The sequence below is a fragment of the Aquila chrysaetos genome, chromosome 11 (genome assembly GCF_900496995.4).
Source record: "Aquila chrysaetos chrysaetos chromosome 11, bAquChr1.4, whole genome shotgun sequence".
Classification (NCBI taxonomy): Eukaryota; Metazoa; Chordata; class Aves; order Accipitriformes; family Accipitridae; genus Aquila; species Aquila chrysaetos.
In genome coordinates, this window is record NC_044014.1 from 15784162 (window position 1) to 15796377 (window position 12216).

Sequence of the window (12216 nt, forward strand, 5' to 3'; positions counted from 1 at the left end):
CATGATGTTTCTTTTCATTCAATCTTTCTAACCTTGCTTTCCTTCCAGTCTCCAGCAAAAGGCTGGACACCTCAAGTCAGCACTTGTGGTGCATGTTATGCAGATGTGAAGTCCACTAGACGTAATACAGGATCCCTGAGAGTCTAAGACCTGCAGTGTAAATACAGGCACATATGCGTTAGTGAACTGCAATATGAACTTGGATATGAAGGAGCAAGTCTGTCTTCTCCATGTTGTTATATATTCTCTTCTTGTCAGTGTACAAACAGTGCCCATGCAGTGATGTTACAGACAAAAATAAGCTGTGTCAGTGGCCTTTTCTCAAGCTATTAGCATGTGTTCCTATGGCTGCAAGCTCGTCATGGTTATCACCATGCTTGCATGTAAACTACCACTGTTAAGCTAATAACCATTAAATTTAGTTCCTGACATGTGATGCATGCAGTCTTGTGGTGCTGCTAGATTTTGGGGTCCTATCATTAGTAGGAATCCAGAATTTCAGCAACACTGCCTGCCTGGAGGCAATGTGGGAGCTGCACTGTGCTAAACAGATCACAAAAGGAGAGGCTGATTTCTGTAACAAGCACTATCATCTTCCATATCAGGCCAGGCAGGCCAAATTGCAGACTGGCTACTTGCCCAGAAATGCTTTGTTTCCTACTGTATCTATAAGTGTTTGTGCAGACCCCAGAGGCACATAGGACACATCACTTTTATCCTTGGGTCTCCTCAGGAATAGGGGCTTCATCCAATAGACAGTACAGATGGGCTCTTAATGCTTCTGAGATCTCAGGGATGCACTTGTCCAAAGAAGTCAGTAAGGTCTCGAGCTCCTGTTCAGTTTGGCAACCCTGTCTGCAAACTGCTCATCTGTTAATGGCTCAGGTCTTTAGTCTGTGAGTTTTTCTCCTTTACATTTTGTCATTTGAATGTAGTTTTCTTTCTTATTTATAGTCCATAAGTTGATGCACTTCAGCCTCCATAAGTTAGAAAATAAAACACTAGAAGTCTCTCTCACATCTTGCCTTTTCTTACTGCTCACCTTATTGGCAAAGTTTTAACTTCTGCAGCATCTGATGTGCTTGATGATACAGCCGTTTTCTGCTCTCACATAGTGTATCTGGGATACAGGTGTGATAGTGCCAAAAGAAATCTCTTTATGGAGGGTAAAAGAAGTTTGCCAACAGACTAGCCCAAAAGAAACATTTTTAAGGCTTAAAATCTTCATTTCGAGTCCTAGAAGTTCTGTATGAAACCTTTGTCTAACTTTCGTCTTAAATTATCTTTCAGCTGAAACAGTTGGTTCCAATAACATTAAATTGACATAAATGCTCTGTCTTAATTTGGGTATTCAGCACATTCCTGGAATGTGTACCAGATGCACTGCAGGGTAAATGCAATTCTTGGTGCAACTTGTGGCAATTACTTATATTTGTTTGAAAAGCATTATCTTGTCTTCTGCTTCTGTATAAATTATCCTTTGAGTTGATAGTCCTGTGAGAGAGGTCAAAAATTAAACCTGTCACTGAACTTGCTTCCCCACAGGTCATGATTAAGTACTCATTGACTGGAAATGGAGTATGTGGTAGGCTGACACAACCAGAAAACATCAGTCTTTAAGGCCATCAATCTCATACCTTTCCTCAGCATTAAATTCCCTTAATTAAAGAATGCTTTTTTCCTGGCTGGGTTATTTTTATGGTGTTAACTGCATTGCAGGGTTTTTGGCTGCTGGACTGTCTCAATGTATGCATAATCAACAGGTTTATAGAATACATCTTTTATTGAACTATTTAATAGATGTAGATATAACTTGTGGTGTTTGCTTCTCTAATATTGCTAGAGTCAATTACCTCTCCCCATCCCTCTCTCGCTCTACAGAAAATCCACTGTACAGTTTTTTAACTCTCTTCTCTCTGGTTTGAAATTTGAAACTGCAGGGTGTGGGATGTAAATGCAGGCGAGATGCTGAATACACTGATTCACCACTGCGAAGCAGTACTGCACCTCCGCTTCAATAATGGCATGATGGTGACATGTTCCAAAGACCGTTCCATTGCTGTGTGGGACATGGCTTCACCAACAGACATCACCCTGAGGAGAGTGCTAGTAGGGCACCGAGCTGCCGTCAACGTAGTGGACTTTGATGACAAGTACATTGTATCAGCATCAGGTGACAGAACTATAAAGGTGAGGTGTTTCAGAGGCTTTTTATTTGCAGCACTGGGGTACTTAATAACCAAGAACAGTGACCAGACAGGAAAGATGGTCCTTGACAGTTATTACAGAGATCTTCCTTTAGAAGCAGTGTTCTTCCTGCTGCTCATTTCCACTCGTCCCCCCTCTGTTGAGCTTGCACAACTTGTTTACAGAGCTGTATGGCAAATCAGATCCAGGTACAGATGCAGTTGAAAAAGGACTTTGTTTTCTGTGTTCTTTTTCAACTTGACCGCTTCCCTATGTTTCAGCATTAGTCATTCGAACAGTTGTCAGAGGGCAGCATGGGGGCAAAATAAAGGTGAGTGGATAGGAGTCACTTAAGTGTTATTGCTATGATCCCAATCTGCAGCATTAAAACTGAGGAAAATCGAGATCCTGTGTAGACTAAATCATAGCCCAAGAGTGCTAAAGCCTGATTTTGGAAGCTAATTCTCATACAGTGTGGCAAAAATCTTCTGTGTACGGTGACCCAAGCTGCTAACAGTTGCAGACTATAGTCATAAGTCATCAGAGCGGTAATTTCCCCTGGCATCTTCAATTAAGGGCATTCTGGATGCACCTATATATCATACAGACACCAGCTTTTGTTAGTCTCTTCTTGATAATTTTATCTCTGTGTGGTTCCCTCCCCCCTTCCTGTCACAGGTATGGAACACTAGTACCTGCGAATTTGTACGCACCTTAAATGGCCACAAACGAGGCATTGCATGTCTGCAGTACAGAGACAGGCTAGTAGTGAGCGGCTCTTCAGATAATACTATCAGGTGAGAGACACACTCCCCATTGCAGTGTTCTATGCAAGCACTTGTCTCTGATTGCCTGGGATGTGCAGAGGTTAGGCAACTGAAGTGCTCTGTACCCTTGTCGTCTTTGAAATATGCTTTCTTTGGTGTAGAACATTGGGAACTACTGGAAAGAGATATTAGAAGCCTGTTTTACTGTATTGTCTTTCATCCTCTATATCTCAAGAGTCCCATACTAATCAACAAGTTGCATTGCTCTGACAATTCTGGTGTATGAAAGAGCTGGCAAGTACCACTTTCTGTGATGTCCTCTTGTGATATTTTAATTGGGCTATGTGTCTAGTTAAAGGGGTCAGATTTGCAGTAAGAGGCATTTAATCCTCTGCAGAAATCCTCCTGGGCTCTTGCCAAACTCTTCCTGTGGTACTTGGCACCTGGTTAAGTCTGGAACAGCTGGTTTAGAGCATGAAGTTCAGTTTGCTGCCTTTTGCACTTCTCCAGCTGCCCTGGTTGCAATCTGAGATTTAACTCCTTCAGTATCATGAGCCAGGATTTCTCCCTACATCCTGCAGCTGCTGGCAGAGGGATGTCCCAGTAATCTCAGGGTGTACGGAGCAAGCTTGAGTGGTAGTGTACGTGACGTAGGGAAATGGCTCTGTCATGCAAACAGGAGTAAGAGCAACGTCCCTTTTGTCTTTGTCATTGCTTTAAATAATTCTCTGCCTTCTGATAAAACTTCAAAGCTGGACAGTGTAAGCAGAAACCCTTCACTTTGCATATTAGTAATAATTTCCCCTCAGTGAGAATGATTTATGCTACTGTTCGCCTGTGGACTTTGCTTGCAACACGCTGCCTCTCTCTGCTTTGCATTCTGTAGGAAAATGGTGGTCCTTTCGTTGACATCACCAGGTCATTGTGCCAGATTTTAGTACAGGGCTGTCTGAGAGCATGACCAAGAGAGTTGGAACTTCTCTCTCTTAATCAGGGAGAAAAGTATTACAGGCATTGTGTAAGACTAGCACCACTTATACATGGTGAGAACTTCTGCACTTCAAATAGAAAAAAATAACCCTCTGCAATTGTACTATGCAACTTGGTCTCAGAAGTAGAGTAAGAAGTAGTTAAATATTACAGCAGTTAGGGAAGGATCTAAAATATGACTTGCAATGCTAATAAAAATAAATGTCAAGATAGTGATAATGCTAAAGAGGAATACAGTTACTTTTATGCTTACATAGCACAAAATCCCTAGTTGACAGATAAATTGTGCTAGAATTTCAGGAATGTTGGCAGTGAACCTTAATGGAAGTCAAGTTTGGCAGCTGTGTGGGCAAGGCACAAGACTTACCTGGTCACATCGTTTTCTCCCAGCCATTAGCAGAGGGCACAAGACAGTGGAAGTGTGATTAAGAAAAGGCAGGTTACTAAGTCATCTTTCTGGGCGGCTTGGTGCTTTCTATGTTTGATTTTAATCCACCGTAAAAAGCCAGACATTGTGTGTTGGCCTTCAGTAGAGGCTACCTCCTGATACAGAATTTGAAGTTTGTCATTCTTCAGTTGCAGGGAAACTTTTTTCCAAAAGACAACTCTGTGATTTCTAGTTTCGCAACTGCAGATGTAAGGACATGTGAAGTAGCTGAGAAATCAATATCTTTCTTCTGTTGGGAGACTCCATGTATAAAAATTATTTAGGTTTTGTTTTAAGCCAGAAATTTCACCAGTGTAAGAGGACACAGCTACATAAGCATCACTGTCATTGTGCTGATTTCCATCTGGTAGAAACTGATCCATCAAGTTTAATCCAATCACTTCAGTGTCTTAGCCTCTAGGGCCAAAGTTCTTAATTGCTACAGACAAGCATGGTATAGAAAAAAGAAAAAAAAAAGGTAATTTAGAGCAAGAAAATAGAATCAGACTACATCATCTTGGGTTAATTTTTAAATGATCGGTCAGTTTGCATGTGTGTATTCAACCTCCAGTGTGTGCACACATGGGGATCTGATACTGGACTGTTTAGACAACAGCATTCTCTCTAGGAGATGGGGATTCAGGCTCACCTGCCTTCTGTACAACTTCCAGCTCTGCCAGGACTTCAAGTGAATTAAAGGTTGACATAATTGCAGACCTCCCTCTACTTCCAGAAGTTCTCTCAAAGCTATGGGAAGGAAGAGTGGTGGTGGTTTTGACTGTGTACACTTTGTAGTGAATTTTTTTAGTTAGTTCTCAAGCCTTAAGAGTAGTTCTCTTACTATTTGGTCCTTTGACTATTTAAAGAAGTAGAAATTTGAGGAGGTTATCAAATCTGGGAGGTACCCTTGGCACCAGTTCTGCTAGGAGATTCTGGTCTTACATAGCAGTTATCCCTTTTGTACATGAAGGCACATTCCCCACGTGGCTAGGGGCATGATCATCTCTTCTAATCCCATTCAGATTCAGGTAAAACCTCAAACTGGGACCAGAAAATACAGGCCTGAATTAGTGTGATGCAGCCTCCCAGAGCTGCTGGCAATCTCAGGCTTGATGGCAAGGAATGGAAACACATGGTACAAAAGTTCCTGGCACAAGATTGCTCTTCAGACCTTTCTGCACCAGTTCATTTCTGGCATTGTCCATCCTGTTTACAGTCCTTGAGACACTTACTGTGCTCTGACCAGCCAGAGTGCCTTTGGCTGACCTTTGCCATGGAGTTGCTTGATCTGACCTTAACTGGTACTCATGTGAAAACTATTGGGATCTTCACAGATTCCTGAAAGATCGACTTCACAGATCAAAGAATCACCTTGTGCTCCTCGTTGGCCTCAAACATGTGCATAGACAAATGCTTTCCCAGTTCTATAGTGACAGAAGAGTTCTGTTCTTTCCTCTGTTGTCCAAAGTGAGAGCAACTTGTCGTGCTAGGACAGCTGCAATCGTTATCCACAAACCTTGGGCACACATCCACTGGATCTGGATTATTCCCTGGGGGACCTCAGGAATAAAATATGTGGGGGCAGTTTATCTCTTTCTCTGTCTGTCTTTCAAGGAGAAGTGACCTGACCCCTCAGCAGCTGTGCTGCTTTGAGATGTGTCACCCAGAGAAATTCCACAAACTACCCATATTTCTCACTACTGTGAAGTTCATGTCAGTCTGAATGCTAATTGAATGAGCATTTAAGAACATTTGTGACTGGTTTCTTTCAGCTGTGTGTCAGGGAGCTGCAGCAGATACTGCTATTAAAAGATTCCTGTATGAGCAGGGAATGTCTCAGCCAGAGGTGGAACACCTCTGGACAATACATGTCAAAGAATTTCAGTTCTTATAGGGAAATAATCTTTCTGTTTCCATGCTAATTGGGAGTCATGTCAAAGAGCTGACAAAAGTATGGAAAGCAAATAGACTTACTTCATAACTGTTTCAAGCATTTCTTAAGTATTTTTCAAGGTAGTGTGTAAGTATAAAAATTAATGTATTTTAATTTATTCTCTATGCTAAAAATCCTTCACAAAGCCCAAAACTCTGGGATATTTACAGCTGAGAGAATAATGCATTGCTGGGTCTCTTACTGGGATACTGTGTACTGGTTTTGGTGCCAGAACTTTTTTAAAATATTGGATTATTAGAACCAGTTAGCAGGGAGCCACAGGAATTATTTGAGAGCAAGAAGAAAATGCATTATAAAATAATGAACATAGAGTGCCCATTTTAGTTTATGCATAAGGTACCTAGATTACAGAGTAAATATACCTTCAGTGGGAGAAATGACAAATAAAAAGGGCTTGTTTATTCTTGTACCTTTCACCACTGTATTGGTGTCTTAATTTGTCTGATGGTAGTCTCCAAATCAGAAATAGGCATGTAGGGGTACAGAAAAGGGTGCGTGCCCTTTGAAGGTGATCTTACCAATTGGAACAAGCTGCCAAGGGGATTGGTATGTCTCCCTCTCTTAACATCTTGAAATCAAGGCAGGATACTTTCATGAAAAATCAACTTCAGTAAAATAAAGTTATGAGGCTCACTGTGAAGATAACTGGGACATATCTGTGTTAACTAGAGCAGTAGATACTAGACACAACTGGTCTTAAAATTTTGGGATTTCTGACTTATTTCCCACGTGATACTGTAACATAACAGGGTCATGTTGAAAAGCACACATCCACTTAACAGCAGGAAAAGGAGTGGTGAATGTAGTTTGTTTCCTTGTTGTTTCATCATAATCTTTATTTCCAAGTTTCCATTAACTACAAGCAAAGACCAAAATATTTCACTGCAATGATCAGGTATTAAAAAATTCTTAGTGCTGCTTTGTCCTCTCTTCCAGGCTGTGGGATATCGAGTGTGGGGCATGTTTACGAGTATTGGAAGGCCATGAAGAGTTGGTGAGATGCATACGCTTTGATAACAAGAGGATAGTCAGTGGGGCATATGATGGGTAAGGCTGTCAGTGCAAGTCAATACCTTGCATCTTCCTGTCTGCCTCTGTCTCACATCCCACTTTGCTGTATCTTCCTTATAAATATTAGACTTCTTGTCTGTCATACCAAGAGGACCTTTTTATGGCCAGAAAATCAGGCCCATGTTACAAAGTATAACTTTTTTTCCTTCTTTTTAAATAAGTCAGTATGATTTGATGCATGTGGTCCAGTTCTTTAGCTTCTAAGAATATCTGACGACTCAACCTGAAACCTCTTCTAGCTGAACCACTGGTAAGAACAACCTTTCCCATCTGTGGTTACATCTTCTGGACCATTTGCCATTACAGACTAGGTGTCTGCACTTCCACGTGTTTCTGTTAGTTACTATCACCTGCTTTTTATGTGTTTTACCTTGTTGACAGCATATTTTTTTCTTCCATTAAGCTCTATAACCTTTACAAAGGAAAAATGCAAGAACCAGGTCTCAAGAGCAGAAGGATTGCTGTAATTTTCCTTGAACTGGTGTGTTAGCTAAGCTGTACTAACAGTTAATGTTTTTCTGTGAGCACTTGCTCTTTTTCTCTTTAACAGAGCCATGGTGTTTGTCCATTTTTTCACTACTAGGAAAATTAAAGTATGGGATCTTGTGGCTGCTTTGGACCCCCGTGCTCCAGCAGGGACCCTCTGCTTGCGAACCCTTGTGGTAAGAGCTTTTGGTAGGGGTGTTGGAGGGGGCAGAAAGGTGTGCTTGATCAGGGCTATCTGAGCCATGAAAACTCAAGTCAGCTTAGCCCCAGTCTGCAGGATCTAGAAATCATTTCTAGGAGTCTGGCTTTTTTGGCTGTGCAACTTTTTTTTTAATGTTGCAAACTATAAAGCATTAGAAGTTAGAACCTGTGGAGTTTTCATTCATTTTTTAACAGCTTTGTTCTGTGATTTGAAGTTAATAATTAAATCCATTTTTGAGACTTGTCCTTCTTGAAATCCATGTGCCAGTAGGTTTACTTTAACGTGTGTGTACCTGATAATGTAGTAGTAAGTTGTCTAAATTGTTGACATGAAACATCTTAAAGAAAAGTAGTACATTCCAAATTTGAAGAACAAGAACACCCTTGGGATTGCTTTTTACTGGCTTTTGGGTGTTTAAGGAAAAAGCAGGTAAAGACTGGAACAGACAGTGAAATTGCCTCATCCTTAAACAGCAGCTACTACTTTCATGCCATCTATTGGTATTTAGTGCAGGTCTGATGATGGTGTGGTTAAAATGTCATTGTGTGAGTGTTAACAACATTCACAGTGATGCTTAACAGTGGTTCTGCACTGGTCTTATAATAATGTGGGCAAGTTGTGAGAAAAATGCCAGTACAGCCAAGGCCATGGGATGGTTCCTATAAGCATTCCTCCATCACATTCACCCCAAAACCCTTGCAGTGTTGCTGAGGATAGAGGAAGATTTCAACCCAGTACCAAATTCTCATTGAAAAAGAAGTGCTAAATGTATTTATTTTTTAGCTAAGAAGTGTTTAAGTTGGTTTACATTAGACCTTTTCCTGCTGTGGCAAGTGACTTTGGTCTGCTCTAAAACCAAGATCTTACCAAGGCTGTCTGATTCTTTAAAAGTGTGGTTACCTCTCACCAGCTGAGCTGTGCTAGCTGACCTTCTGCACATTCATCAACCACCTGAATTGCTACTGTTGCTGTAGATTTCGCTAAGTATTTTACTTCACGTTCGGTGCAGACTGGGAGGGTTACTGTGACTCAGCTGACAGCCGGTAGATCATTAAGCCGTGCTAACTCTTTTCCAATCATGTATTTGAACCATAAGCTGCAGAGTAAGAGTCTGTGAGAGCCTTGGATGCCTGCAGGTACTATGTTGAAAAACCTTCTTGTTAGCCAAATAGAACCGCAAATAGTTTCATGGCTGAATTCCAGAAAACCCCTTTGTCACCAGCCACCCAGTTCCAAACTATGGAACAACTCTGTGCCCATGAGCACGTATCCTGAGAGTCTAACACTTCAGCTTGGTATTAGTAGTGTTCCTGCTCCAGCCTGAGACAAATGTGTGCCTAGTAACCTGTAGACTTAATTTAACTGGTGTGATTTCCTCTGCATTTTCCAGCAGTGGACAGCCAAAGTGCCCCAGCTAATTATATTATAAATCAGAAGCGGTGGGATGGAAACACTGTAGGAATCTCAACACATGGATACTCATAAATCCCCATTTGATAGCAATGGAGGGGGCCAAAAGAGGGGGGGCAGAAGAAGAAGCTGTTGTGGTGCTTTTAGGACTTTTCATGTTTATGACAACAGGACGTCCTTATACCCGCTTACCCATGGTTTGGTTTGGTTTTTTTTTCTCTTCCCTTGGCCTCCAAAATTAAACCTGGCTGCACAATGAACATCGTGAGTCTCCTGCTGCTCGTGTTCAATTTTCAAACAGTAGGAGGAAAGTGCACAGATAACAAATGCTCGCTGCATGCCAGGTCCCTTCCAGTTTTGTCTTCCGTTAGCTAGAACGGCAGCCACATGAATTTGACAGAAGCTTTCCAGGCACAGAATAAGCACACAGTTCAGCTTTCCTTACGAGCTAAAGAGTCCAGGTCCTTGTGGCCTGAACTTAAGGTGTGCGTTCTGCTTATTGCCACTGCAATAGCAAAGGGCAGGTGCTATGTGGAACTTCTAGGGCAACCTTACTTAGCCCACAGTGACTGGGAGAAAAAAGGGAGTTTGGGAAATGGTTTTTCAAAGTACCTCTTTCTCGGTGTCTCTGTGAGCAACCCCTCAGTGGATCTGACTGTTGTAGTGATATTTTTTAGCATGAACTTCTTTACTTCACTGCTACAACACAGACTCTGGAAAAACATTTCTTTTTGGAATAGGTGGGAAGACAGAAACCTATAAGGTGTTTCTAAGACAAATTTGAGTTATAGTTAGAAGATCAGAAGGGTTCCAATGATTAGACCTTTTTTAAAATTTATCTTAAAAATAGAATCTGACTTCTGTGTGTGTGTATTGTCAGTTAATTTTAAGATTCAGAGATTCACTTTAAAGCAGCTGTTGCACTTTGCAACCAAGCTGTATTTTTGTAGCCCTGTGCCATAAGACAGAGGCTTCCCATTAGTAGCTAACAATTCGCTTTTGTCTAAATGTTTGAGAAACCTGTATTGTCAGTATTAAAGTATTTTAAGACATGTTTTTTACCTGACCCTAAGCCCCTTACAACATGCGAGCACTAAAGAGAAATAGGTATTAATGGAAGAGATAGGGCTCACCCTAGTTGCATGGTTTCTATTCCCTTCTGACTGAGGAGGCCACTGCTTACTCTTGCAGCAGTGTAAGCACCAAGAAACAAGAGGCAACACAAAAGGGAAAGCATAGTGGATTTGCTCTGTGATATCCAGGATCTTGCTGTTACCTCCTGTTAATTACAGCCTGAACTCCTGCCAAATTGTCATGCCATTTCCACTCAGCCTCAGAGCAGAATGTGAACTGCCTATAAAGAATGCCCTTTCTAGTTCATATTTTTAGAACTGCTTAAGAGGAATTATTATTTTGTCACTGGACTTTACAAGACGGTCCTTAGTGTCCTCCAGTATTAAGCTCTTTCCTCTTCAGCAGTGGCAATGGTGCCAAGTCTTGAATGCAAAGTTCTCGTGTCTCCCCCCATAACCTACTACATCTGGGAATGCTGTGATTTCAGGAAGGAGTTTTGCCATGGAACAAGGAAGACAGTGCTCCTATCAGCCTCACCAGAGTGAATTGCGTGGTGGAGGGAGCTTAGTTTGCCCTGCACCGCGTGTGTCCAATATTGGGATTTAAGGAGTAATGGGATAACTGTAATGTTAACTTCCTGCGAGCCAAGTACTCAGATATGGCAAGCCCTTTTCACGGAAAGAGCTTAATTTACACTATGTGATGGTGATGCACAGTGTGTCATGTGGGGTTTACTGAGAAATGAATGTGACACTAGAATCGAAGCCCAAGTTCATCTTCCCTGCCTCATCCCAGGTGCCAGCAAGTTCACAAAGTAACATGCTGTGTCTCCCACTTGCATTTAGGAGCATTCTGGAAGAGTCTTTCGACTTCAGTTTGATGAGTTCCAAATCGTCAGCAGTTCACATGATGACACCATCCTTATCTGGGATTTTCTGAATGACCCAGCTGCCCAAGCAGAATCCACTCGTTCCCCATCCAGAACATACACCTACATCTCAAGATAAATAACACTACACTGTACCTCACACTCGCACAGGTAAAAAAAAAAAATAAAAAAAATAAAATGAGGCTCAAAGGTGACACTGGTTGTAGTGTGAGCATGCTGCTTGAATAACTAGCTGGGTCTATCAGTATTTCTCATCTTGGTTGGACAGTAATTACAGTGTCCTGTAAAAGGACAGGAATGGTTTTGATACCCTAGAATAGGGACTTTATTTTAGGATTTGTGGCATGTGGCGCCTGTGGGTTCCCCTGAAGAACTCCTCCTCCTCTGTCTATCATCATCAATAATTAAATCAGCTACCACTGCTGTCCAGAAGGAAGAAGGGTTTCTGCAGAGCAAGTAGAGCAGCTGCTGCCTAACAAGGGGATGCAGATGGCCTGACCCTGGGCAGTTGTCACCAGGCAGGAGGGTTTTGCCAAGAAGCGTTAGCTTTATTCCCTCCCCCTGAAGTGGTGACTATTCTTCTCACTCTGCAGCAAGCTGATTCAAGAGAACAGTTTGGCTAGGGGAGGAGACACTGAGGCACAAGCCCAGGCAAATTTAATCGAGATGCATCAACGTGCAAAGTCATTTACTGATAGGGCCTAGCCCCTGTTCTCTCTAGCATAGCGCAGGTGTTAAATTGTTCATATCAGAGCCCAG

General features: G+C 41.8%; 1 protein-coding gene across 11 annotated transcripts in view; it reads left to right on the plus strand.

Annotated features, from left to right (window-relative positions):
* Positions 1–12216, plus strand: part of BTRC (beta-transducin repeat containing E3 ubiquitin protein ligase) — a 123922-nt gene that overhangs the window by 105379 nt on the left and 6327 nt on the right. For 10 of the 11 annotated variants that reach the window (XM_041127131.1, XM_041127132.1, XM_041127133.1 and 7 more), the window contains 5 exons: positions 1941–2190; positions 2866–2984; positions 7262–7372; positions 7980–8058; positions 11414–11607. In XM_041127131.1, the coding sequence (XP_040983065.1) occupies positions 1941–2190; positions 2866–2984; positions 7262–7372; positions 7980–8058; positions 11414–11575 (721 nt within the window). In that variant the 3' untranslated portion in view covers positions 11576–11607. Of the gene's footprint in view, positions 1–1940; positions 2191–2865; positions 2985–7261; positions 7373–7979; positions 8059–11413; positions 11608–12216 lie in introns of those variants that run through there. The other variant, XR_005933504.1, reaches the window with a different exon arrangement.